Below are 12,703 nucleotides of genomic sequence, written 5' to 3' on the forward strand. Positions count from 1 at the left end.
TTTATAGCTCTTATTAACGTAATAATGTTGCTAAACTAAATATATAACCAAAAAATATATACAGTAATTTGATGTAAATCCAATATTTGAGAGAAATTTATGTTACTTGATCTGGCTTAAACACCAGCCTACTGTAGGGTGTATAGACCTAGTCGGCGTTCATATAGCAGGCACCCAGTGCCATTAGTTTTGTCTGTAACGTGTTTATCCGCCGGTGGAAAAATAATCATGGAATTTACCATTTTTTTTACTACAGCTGTACTGTTATACAACAAGATATCTCAGAGGCTTGCTATTAGTGCCTTAATAGTGTCAAAAATAAGTCAATATTTTGCAAGAACTAGTAGCAGAAAATCAACCAGCACAGCCATACCCAGTACAAGCACAGCTGTACTCAGCACAAGCACAGCTGTACCCAGCACAAGCACAGCTGTACCCAGCACAGGCACAGCTGTATCCAGCACAAGCACAGCTGTACCCAGCACAAGCGGGGCAGGAAATTCTCCTAAAGTTTCAAAACACCATGAAAAACGTTAATTGAAAGTTTCCTCTCCTAACCTTTAACCGTTTCCTCTCCTAACAAGTAAGCCGGAGGACTCAAACAGAAAATGGGACAATAAATCACTTTTGTGAGAGGATTTCATTTCAAATTACGTCCATTTTTGGCCATAGTGCGTATACGAGTGAAAAGCGACATTATTTTTTAAGAGGACGGGTTGGACAGACATGTCCGCCTCTACACTTAGCCTCAACCCCGTTAGTAGCTCCCTCCTCCATAGCCTGTGGTTCTCATTTTATGAGAAAGGCAGTGAGGAAGGGATGGAAGACATTGAGGAAGGGATGGAAGGCATTAAGGGAGGGATGGATGGAAGGCAGTGATAGAGGTAGACAACCCTATCACAGACCAAAATAACCTTCGCAGTGATAGGAAAAGCAGAAGGACCGCCAGGAAACTACACACTGCCACAGAGACGAAGCACGCCATGTGGGAGACCAACAACGAAGCCACTAGTACCAACACAAGTGACGAGAAACACAAGACAAAAAAAAAACAGACGCGTAGACTCTAGGGGAAGAACAAACAAGCCTCGTACAGAGCTGGACCGACCTGCAAAAAGAGGCGGAACCGCGGGAAGACCCTCAGGAACGGAAATGGAGCAAAGCAGAACCCCAAACCAGGATCGGCAAGAATCGGAAGGAAAAGACCCCCAAGGAACCAGGAAGCCAATCCCGGCGAGCCGGGAAGGGACCAACCCAAGCAAGCAGACACGTCCCACCCAGGAGGAACCCCCCTTCCCCCCTCGGAACCCCTGAAGGACCAACAAGGCCGAAAACTAAAGAGCCAGGGGCCCAGGCAGAGGCCAACAAGAAAAACGAGCACCGCGAACTAATGTGCGAGATGCTAAGCGAAAAACAGTGACCCCGCAACCCGCAGGAGCAGCGCAACCAGCAGGGAAGAACAACACACGCGTCCCCGAGGTATACACGAGTAGAACTACTCAGGACGTGCACTACAGGAAAACAAAAATGTACGTCCCGGAAAAGGAACAAAGAAAAGCCATAGCCAGGACCGGAATCCGAGCTCCCCCTGTCCCAAAGAAAAGGAACAGAAAAAACAGGAGTGGTCGATCGGAAGTCTACAACCATCTGCAGACATTGTAACAAAGAAGCTGGCAGTGAGATACAAGGAAAAAGTGAAAGAACACAGTTCCATAACTGAACACCAGGGCGGGCCAAAATCCAGGCACCAAAGATAGGCAAGGAAGGAGTGACCAGAAAACTGAGACCGAGTCAATGAATGAGTATACAGAAAGCACGGACTGAGGGAACGAGGGAACATCCAGACATCGAGAAAAAACCCAGGTGCCAAAAGCCTAGACAAAAGGCACTACCGTGACACGACACAGCTGAGCCGTGCAATGTACCAGGAGCATCCCTAGTGGAGAAAGTCCAGAGGTGCGTGCCCAGTAGGAGAAGACGAGATGCATGCAGTACAGAGGTGGAGGAGGCGCCACGCTGAGCCAACCTACACCCGCAAGCAGAGAAAAAACTAGATGACAGCTTCACATATAAAATCCAGAACATCCCGAGTATCCAGGGAGGGGTATGACTGGAGATAAGAGGAGCGAGAACGGCGCATAATCCGCAAGAAAGGACGCGTAACCAACACATGTGCACACCGCCCAAAACATTAAAACCTCTCTCTATTAGGTGATTAGGTGAGTACACCGCCCAAAACAAAACAAACCCCCCACCTTTACGCCTGAGGTCCGAACCCCACACCCGTCTACCAGGGAGGGCGCCAGTATGGCGTATATAACGAATAATAGGAATGGCGAGACAGGAAGAATAAACAACGTGAAGACAAAATAATGTGAAAACAGATTTGAAAGAAGACAAGTAACACTCAAGAGGACCAACGAGTCCGTTAAAGGACCAGAGGGAAGCCTCACCGGAAGTCAACAGACGTTCCAATAATATTGGAAGTATCGAAGAGTTTCGCGAACCTTCGAGAATCATAAGAAGCAAGCACAAATTCATGGAGGTACATATGGACCTAAAGACACCCCTGACCAAGGGACATGCAGCGATCCCGATACGAAGGGAACATTATTACGACAGAATCGCAAAAAATGTGAGGAAATGGGTGAAAAGCACCCCCAAGAATGTCGGAAAGCCTTTAACACGGTACCCCATAAGAGGCTGATGCATAAGTTGGAAAAACAAGCAGGAGTAACTATTAGGGTGTTTCATTGGATAAGGGAGTACCTAAGCAATAGGAAGCAGAGAGTTAAAGTGAGGGGTGAGACTTCAGATTGGTGTGAATTCACCAGTGGGGGTCCCACAGGGCTCTGTACTCAGACCTATCCTGTTTCTGATATACATAAATGATCTCCCAGAGGGTATAGACTCATTCCTCTCAATGTTTGCTGACGACGCCAAAATTATGAGAAGGATTAAGACAGAGGAGGACTGCTTGAAGCTTCAAGAAAACCTGGACAAGCTGCAGGAATTGTCGAACAAATGGTTGTTAAGAGTTTAACCGACGCAAATGTAATGTAACGAAGATAGGTGTAGGGAGCAGGAGACCAGATACAAGGTATCATTTGGGAGATGAAATCCTTCAAGAGTCAAAGAGAGAGAAAGACCTGGGGGTCGATATCATGCTAGACCTGTCCCCTGAAGCCCATATCAGGAGGATAACATCAGCGGCATATGCCAGGTTGGCTAACCAAAGAATGGCCTTTAGAAACTTGTGTAAGGAATCATTCAGAACTTTGTATACAGTACCACATATGTCAGACCAATCCTGGGGTATGCAGCTCCAGCTTAGAGTCCATATCTAGTCAAGCACAAGACTAAACTGGAAAAGGTTCAAAGGTTTGCCACCAAACTAGTGTACTAGTTTGTACCACTACTGTATATCAGTGTGATAGCTCCAGGGAGACGAAGGGGCCTCTCTACAGAAAATGTTATATATTCAATACATGCACAGGTGTAATTACAATTTGTGTAAAACATTCAGAGCTAGGTTGAACTCTGACCACGTGTTTTGAGATTAACACACCAACCGCAACGGTTTAGCGGGTCATAATCATGCAATAAAATATATACAGTGTAATTATATGTAAAGTGTATTTATACAGTGTAGTAGCTGCAAAACAGTATATTTTATTGTTATAAGCAAATAATATACTGTAGTGTGCATATTAGTGACAAATATATTTGAGCATTCCAGTGTTCCATACATTATATTATATAATTTTCTCAAAAGACACTATTGAGTAATATAACTGAAAAAAAACACAGGAAAACAAATCAAAGACATTGAAATAAGTATGTAACTCCAGCCTCACGCCTGGCTCGGTGCGACCACCCCAGGGGAATTGCTCGATGAGCGCTCATGAATCATGACGTCACCATGAGACTCCCAGGCTTCAACCATGGCCAAAGTCAGTCACATACAACGGAAAACATTTTAACAATACCATATTAGAAAAAAAATTCTTGCACACAAGGGGCACAGCCCAGGAGTTAAACAGGGAATTGCTGGCCCTGACAATTGTCACGGTAAAATCTCTAGGAAGAGATTCGGCCTGCTCCATTATCACCTATTCTACCCATTACCACGTCTATATAATCAAGTACTGCAGCAACAACTACTACTTCTTCCAGACGTCTAGACAGTACTACCAGTCTCCCCCCTTCACCACTGCCCGTCACACCACCTCGCACCTGGCAACGCCCCGGGAGCTCACGCCACCCGAAACAAGCAGTTTAAGAGCCGGTTAATAGTTAGAGAAATCACCAGCGCCCTCTGCCCGGCTGTCATTGTGTATAAATAGGGCTGCCTAGCCCACTACAAGTCAGATTACTCCTGAGTGCTCTTGCTGAGTAGACCTGTTGACATACCCCGGCGTGGTAACAGAGCTATTTAGTTTGACTCACAGTATATTCCTGCACCATATTTTCTAGTATTAATGTAACATAAATTTAATTGTCTGTTTATCTTGTTTAATTTGCACTCTGTATAAAGCCAAGTTTAATTAACGTTTTTTTTTTTAATTTGTTTAAAGTAAGATTCCTATTAAAGTTAAGTATTATTAAATGTTTGTTCTGTTTTCTCCTACAGTTAACCTCACAGTGAAGACAACTTGCAGTTTAACTTTTTTTTTTTTTACTTTTACTTTTAATTTTGTGACGGGCATTCCATCTGCCTAGAGAAGACTGCATTAACACCTATTTTTTTACCGTCACACAGTTTCTGTTTATTACAAGCTAGAGTTGATGATAATACTGCTCACTGCTTTGTATGACAGCAAGTGGATCCTTCAGTAGTAGCTAAAGTTGGATTCCCCCACTGTCTTTTTTTCCCAGTTTCTTTGAAAAGACCATGTGTAAAGATCTGTCATGGTGGAAGATCTTTACACAAGATCAACAAGAACCTGGCAGGTAATACGAGTCCTGGGTGAACCACATATGCTACGATTTAAAAATAATCAGGGAAAACTGGTTTTTATTTCTTTATTCTCAACATCCCAATTTTTCACTAAAAAGCAATATGTGTTGCCATGTCATCATTTTACTTACCCACTCAGTATAAATTTGAACTTTTTAACAAAACTATTATAAATAATCTTCAGTTTCATAATACTAGAATAGCTGCACATTGACTTTAAACATCAGAACATTATTAAGCAGCTTTCTTTAAACCACAGTATACTTATTATTAATCACTAAAGCAATGCAAGTCATCTACAAAAATTGAACTGGTTTAAAAGTTTACCTACCCTCGAATTACTGCGACTTCGAAATTCTGAATCGGAGTCAATTGACAAACTTGTGAACACGATGTTTGGAACTGACACCCCACTTCCTTCTTGCTGGTATGTAACTGCAGCACTGTTTGGTTGTGGCAACGAAGCCTACGATAGAAAACATTAAATACAATAAGACCAAGTTAGGTATTTAAGACAACATTATTAAAATGCCAAACAGACCAATGAACTTCAAACTATAGTTTTTTTTATTAAGATGTACAATAACAATTACAATAATACCCAAACTATTAAAGACACATAACTCTCCTGATGCATGACGTTGACGTGACTTCTCTCTCAATTTGAATGCTGATAAAGCTTCATCAATAAAACTTTGTGGCACCTTAGCATGAGACACTTTAACTCTTCCAACAAACAGTACCTGCAAAAAAAAAATGACAGGCTCATCTAATAGAAATGTGAATAACAGAAATACTGCATATTTAAGTATAATATAAAACCAAATACTGTAATGGGGAATTCCTCAGACAGACTACCCTCCAATGCAAGTCTCTTAACACAAACTATAAACCTAATGAAAAATAAATTTCACTAGGTGTAAAAACCAGCGTTGAATGTAATGAAACACCATATTCTGGGAGAGTCCCAGAGGCTCCCCGGAGCTTACCGAGCTAATATGTATGTATTAGACCGTGGCATCAGTTAAAATGCGCGCCTTTACATTGCGAACAATTTGATACCAAAATGAAAGATGTAACACAAAAATTTATGTCAGAACACTGGAAAAATATAAATAATTTTGTGATGATGAGTGTCCAAAATTCAAATATTTGTTAAAATTCCAGTTATTGCTCTATTATTATGGGACTAGTTTTAAAATACGCGCCTTTATATTGCTAACAATTTGATACCAAAATGAAAGTCGTAACACGAAAATTGATGTTATCAAACTGAACGAGTATACACATTAGGTTGTGGTGTGCCAATTGGTGCTCGTTTACGGGTAAGTTCAGGCTTTCCTGCAGGGAGTCACGCCGGGTTTTTATACATTATATGCATATACACCTGCAGGGAAGTTAATTGCAAACACAATGATACCAAAACGAACGACGTAGCACGAGAATTAAGGTGAGAAAACTGAAACGAGTATACACATTTTACTGATTTTGTGCGCTGATGGGTAACTTTTGTCGACTTTAGGCTTTGATGATGGGAGTCACGCCAGGCTTTTGGACATTATATGCATATACGCCTGTAGGGAATTATATTGCGAACACAATGATACCAAAACGAACAATGTAGCACAAGAATTAAGAAGCACATAAAAAAACTGGAAAAGGTGCAAAGACATGCTACTAAGTGGCTCTCAGAACTGAAGGACAAGAGCTACGAGGAGAGGTTAGAGGCATTAAATATGACAAAACTTGAAGACAGAAGAAAGAGGTGATATGATCACTACATACAAAATAGTAACAGGAATTGATAAAATCAATAGGGAAGATTTCCTGAGACCTGGAACTTCAAGAACAAGAGGTCATAGATTTAAACTAACTAAACAAAGATACCAAAGAAATATAAGAAAATTCACTAAAGCAAACAGAGTGGTAGACGGTTGGAACAAGTTAAGTGAGAAGGTGGTGGAGGCCAAAACCGTCAGTAGTTTCAAAGCGTTATACGACAAAGAGTGCTGGGTAGACGGGACACCACGAGCGTAGCTCTCATCCTGTAACTACACTTAGATAATTACACTTAGGTAATTACATTCCAATTCTAATTTCAAACTGGAATTTTACATGTACAATACTGTCATTTTCACTGACTATATGCCATTTTCTTGCTTCATATTCCCTAAGCATCCATAACATCTACAGTACTGTATACCAACTAATACATTAATTGTTTAACTTGACTTACCTCAAAAAACTGTGATTCATTATGAACATAGAGATCAGGAAGAGAATTCAAAGATGACAATGAAGAGTTCTCTGAACACTGCTGTACTTCTTTTGGCTGCTGACGTAAGCAAGTGAAAAAACTTCGAACCTGGATAAAAAGATTTTTGGAGAAGAATTAGAAGTTTATCATACAATATTATATATATCTCACCAATTCACATACAAATGTGTATTTTGTAAAATGATCCTACACTAGTACACAAGTTCCTAACATTTTAAAATGTAATTATTAATCACAAGGTAACAAAGAAATGTGATTGTTTTAAATATTTTGGCCATTCTTGACAGGACTTCAAAGCAACATAAAAATCAATAGATTTTATTAACAATGTTAGACAAACAATGGAACTTTGGTACAAAAACAGCCCCTAATCGAACACTTCGGCACTCGAACGCTGTGTTCATGTTTGGTAGTCAACCATTTGTTCGGCAAATCACACGTAAATACACATCTCAGGTGAGTCAGTTTCCCAGTAGCTGTTGTTCAGTGCACAACACCACTACACTTCTCTAAACATTCTTGTGTTTTCTTGGATATTTTTTATATTCTTAGTGTAAATAAGTCGCAGTGGCACCTAAGAAAATGTGTAACAGTTAGCGATAAGAGCCAAGCAAAAAAAAAACCAGCGTTGAATGTAATGAAACGCCATTTTCTGGGCGAGTCCCGGAGGCTCCCCGGAGCTATCCATGGCTGATATGGATACCCTAACTATTTTGCATCAGTCGATGTGGGTGGAGTTCTAGGCCTACCGGGGACCACGAGCCAGAACCTGGCCCCCTCAGAGAGGCACGGGGAGCAATGGCCCATAGAAATGCACGTGTGATTTATAGCATTCTATATCTGCCATCGACCGGGACAGGCACCCAGAAAGGTAAGCGCCACAAAACAAACCCCTATTCTGGTTAAACAAAAATCGACAAACGAGTGGACAGAACTCCCCCAGGAAAACGAACTAACAAGCATGACGTCATGCGAGCCGCACCGCATGTCTGCGCAGCTCCCCTCTCCCCGGGAGGGGAAAGGGGGAGCCCCAGACCCCCGCGCCGGTGATCCCCGCCCCAGTTCTGAGGCTGGATATCAAAACCGTGAAAAACCCGCCGACCGGAGGGCGGGAGGGTGCCAGGGAGCCTCCGGGACTCACCCAGAAAATGGCGTTTCATTACATTCAACGCTGGTTTTCTGTGGGGAGCCCCTATGGCTCCCCGGAGCTACCTCACCAAAGACTACCTAAAAAACAAGGGGACATACCCGGGAGGCGGTCGGAGAATCACTCCACAACACGAAGTCGAGACAACAACCCAAGGAATAGCATTCGCCAGAAAAAAGGGAGAACGGCCGCAGACGAAGAAAACCTATGATCACGACAATAGGAGCCAAAAACCACTGCGCCTGAGAAGAGCAAGAAGCTCTGCCACACGGCCCCCAGAGGCGAATGCCAACACAAAAAGAAAACTGAGGCAAAGCAAACCTGACCCCAAGGAGCCACAACCACCAAGGAGAAGAAAAACAGGAGAGCACCCTGTCCAAAGACCAGGACGACACAGACAGTGCATAAGCAGGCCGGAGGTGAAACAACGCACAATACAACCTGCGAAACGGCGCAGAAGGAATATCGATACCGAAAGCTAGCAGCAGAAACCAAGGTGCCAGACCCCGGAATGGCCCCAAGCGCCTCTACATCCTCCGCAAGCCAATCCTATGACAGCCCCAGGAGGGAAAAGAAAACGTAGGACCAAAACGAAAATGCCACAAGTGTGCAAGACCACCTCCACAAGCGCAGCTGACAGGGAAGGAACTCGCATAAGGAGCCGCCCCGCACCAACATCCCGCAGAAGGGCAGGAGCGAAAAGACTCATTAGGAGGAGCAAAATCGCTCCCAGGAAAACAAGGAGCGCCGAGACAGTGTGAAGAGAAGAGATATTCACAAAAGAACAAAAAGGCCAACACCCAGAAGCTGCTCGGAAGAGGACCCACAAGCCCTAGAAAGGACTGGAGGGAAGCTCAACCTTAGGACGACAGACGCACCAGAGAACGGGAAGGAGCAAAACAGTCCCGAACCTTCGAGAACAAAAAGAAGCAAACACAAAGGACGTAGGCCCCAAAACCCCGTCGCACCCGAGACCAAAAGTCATGCAGAAACCCCAAGAAGAGGGGGACATGACGGAAGAAGGCCCGTCCCGGAAAAAGGGGCGAAGATCGTAGAAAAGCACCCACCGACAGGACGGAAACAACGGGTACAACGGACAAGGAAACCAAGCCCAGGGAGGGGCCGACGCCCACAAAGCATGTGCGGAGAGGGGGAACGGAAAACCCCACACCACAAAACTGCAAGTCCCCCCCAGAGGGTTAGAAACACCCCGGCGGGGACCAACGGGGCCTGAGGCCTCTCATGTGAGCCCCACCCCAGCCCCGGGAACCCACCCTGCAGGTCCTGGGGCCGAGCTGTCCCCTCAAAGCCCCAGCGTCAAGAAAACCCCGGGGCAGCCATGAAAAACACGAAGGAAGGGAGCCCACTAGGCTCCGGAACCTGAACCGAAACCGGAGGATAGGCGAGGGGCGAGATGAAGACCCCAAGCTCATCCCCAGCCAGCACAATAAGGCGAGGACAAGACAGTGAAACCAAGGAACATGGAAAAACCAGGCCCTGCACGGCAAGACCGGCAAGGAAGGAGAGCCCCAGAGGGAGCACAGAAGGGCCGAACATAACGCCACAACCAACCCCAACACGCAGCTGCAGTACCAAAACCACAGCAAAACGTCACCACACTCCCCGAGGAAGCGACAGAAGATAGATAAATCGTACACGAGTGGCACACAAGGGGACATAGGCGGAAACCGAGCACCCAACTGAGCCACAGGGACGGTAGAAGAAACGTGTGCAGTGTAACAGGCAATCAAAGGAACACATTAGGCAGCCCAACATGAGCCGACCCCATACACAGCCCCAAGAGCAGAGATGAGAGTGCCCAAGAAGCACAGAATCCGCCCGACAGGCAAACGACAGGGGAGAGGTGGAAACAAAAAGCCAGAACCCAACCTGCAAACACAAGGAGGCGAACACAAAACCTCGACACAGGAAAACTTACTACCAAACAGGCACCCCCACCGTTGCACTGCGGAACAAGGTGGAGGCGGGGCCCCGAACTCAAGCAAGGTTAGACAAGCATAGGAGAGGGGCAGGAGGAGTACAGGCAGGAACCGCCTCTGAAGGGACAAGAGGCCACCTGCAGACACCCGTGAACCGAGGAAGGAATCAGGTGGAGAGAACAAGAGCTGCCCAGTATGGGCTAATAGCCCTGCAGTAGGCACCTCGGGTGATACAGTCCACGTTCTCAAGTACGTATGTACACCCATTCCTGCTCCCAAAAACAAAAAGAGCGTCAGGATGGAGGAGACGCCAAAACCGCACCAACTCACCTGCAGAACATAGGCCCTGAAGGGCCATGACGCAAGCGTTCGAGTCCGTATCCGCCGGAGGCGGCCAGTGCACCCATGCTGGAGAGGAGGGGAGCAGCGAAGGAGGCTCCCCACCCTAGAACGCAGGGAAAAACCTCATGAATTCCACACAGCGGCACCCCAGAACACCCCCAAAGCAACGGGGCACGGATGGGAATAAGAAAAGAACGAGAGGCGAAGCCCCCCGAGAGAATTGGAGCAGAACACGTGTGCACACCGCCCGGAACCAAAACAAAATCCCACGGCGCATGCGCAGGACGCGAAAGAAAGTAGCCCAACCAGGCGAGAAGTAGCCCAACAAGGCGAGAAGTAGCCCAACAAGGCGAGAAGTAGCCCAACAAGGCGAGAAGTAGCCCAACAAGGCGAGAAGTAGCCCAACAAGGCGAGAAGTAGCCCAACAAGGCGAGAAGTAGCCCAATAAAGCGAGAAGTAGCCCAATAAAGCGAGAAGTAGCCCAACCGGCTACAAGGAGCCCAAACGATCACAAAGGAGCCCAAACGGCCACAAAGGAGCCCAAACGGCCACAAAGGAGCCCAAACGGCGACAAGGAGCCCAAACTGCTACAAGGGGCCCAAACTGTCCAGAGCAGAAGGAACCAGTATGGAGGCAAACTCCGGGACACGCAGGAGGAAGCCGCAAAGGCCAACCGCACCGCAGGTGAAGAGATGCGGTTAGCCGAAAACCTCCTGAAGACGGAACCGAAGAAACCACAGGGACACGGAACCGAAGAAACCACAGGGACACGGAACCGAACCCGGGGAGGAGCAGAACCCAAGCCCAAATCGTATGCAGAGGGGGGAAAGAAAACCCCACTCCTCGTAACAGTAAGCCCCGCTCAGAAGGACGGAAATCCAGGTGGGGCGCAATGGAGCCCAAGGCCCCCAAGGCTGCTCCTCCCCAACCCCAGGAGCCTCTGCACCAGGCCCCGGGGCCGAGTCGACCTCCAAAGCCCCAGCCTCACAAGAAAACACCGGGACAGCCGAGAGAGCTGAAAGAGAAGGGGGGCCCACTGGTCAAAACCCCGGAGCATCGGCCGGAGGAACAGACTCGAATGCCTCCGCAGCTACCCCGGACGGGGCAACCCCAAAACTGCCCAAGTCTCAGAACCTCTAACCCCGCCCCGACCCCGAAGCCTGCAGATGCGTAGGGGCCGGAAGCAGGAGGGGGAAAAACAAGGGGGGCGTGGAAGGAACCAAGGCCGAAGCGACCAAAACCACCCAAGTCTGGGTCCCTACACAAGCGGGGCAGCATCGGGGCGTCCGGGGAAGCGACAAACCAGAGCGCGTTGCAACATCCTACCCTGCAACGCGCAAGCTGCCTGCACCCACGGGAATATATCAGCAAACTGGGTGAATGGAGTCACGAACAAGCAACAAAGCTCGCAGGACTCAAGGGTCGAATGTGTCACCGACCCAACAGGCAGCATGACGGAGGCAAAAACAAGGAGAGTCACCCTGAGATCAAGGGACAGAGCAACCCTCAACTCACACAAAGCGAGAGGGGACGCAAGGGTCTCCACTATCGGACCCGAGAGCCCCCGGGGGGTTTCCCAGGGCCCCTAGACTGGGTCTGCTAAGGGTTATCCCAGGCAGGGTACTGCTAACCGGCGCCCCAAACTACCAAGCAAACTGCTAAAGCTGAACCCACGGGACGTGTCCACTCGCGAGGGCAAAGCAGGGGGTGTCACCACACAAACGAACCTAATATAAGGGGGGGGAAACACAAGGAAGACCCCCCTACCAGGCAAAAACAAAAATAAAAGAAAAAACCACACAAGTGGACAACGTACCCAGAGGGAACAGAGCCGGCCGCTGTCATAGGTGAAAACTAGCTACGCAGTACCCTGCGCCCCACCAGTGCGATAACTACCATTTACCCCAAGGTAAACAAGGGAGTGAAACCCCCAAACCCTCGGGGCGGCCAAATGCCAAGCAGCGAAAAGCCAACAGAGGTAGACCCAAGGTGACTTGTGGAAGGCAACCCCAAGCCCCAAGGGCGGTACTTACAGG

The 12,703-nt window shown here is 47.0% G+C and overlaps 1 protein-coding gene across 1 annotated transcript in view; it reads right to left on the bottom strand.

Annotated features, from left to right (window-relative positions):
* Window positions 1-12,703, bottom strand: part of plx (PTB_TBC1D1_like and TBC domain-containing protein plx) — a 172,384-nt gene that overhangs the window by 136,313 nt on the left and 23,368 nt on the right. Inside the window, exons 4-6 of the mRNA XM_069306560.1 lie at window positions 7,197-7,325; window positions 5,584-5,703; window positions 5,292-5,426 (exon numbers count right to left, since the gene is read on the bottom strand). Of these exons, the coding sequence (XP_069162661.1) occupies window positions 5,292-5,426; window positions 5,584-5,703; window positions 7,197-7,325 (384 nt within the window). The remainder of the gene's footprint in view (window positions 1-5,291; window positions 5,427-5,583; window positions 5,704-7,196; window positions 7,326-12,703) is intronic.

The sequence above is a fragment of the Procambarus clarkii genome, chromosome 58, assembly GCF_040958095.1.
Source record: "Procambarus clarkii isolate CNS0578487 chromosome 58, FALCON_Pclarkii_2.0, whole genome shotgun sequence".
Lineage (NCBI taxonomy): Eukaryota > Metazoa > Arthropoda > Malacostraca > Decapoda > Cambaridae > Procambarus > Procambarus clarkii.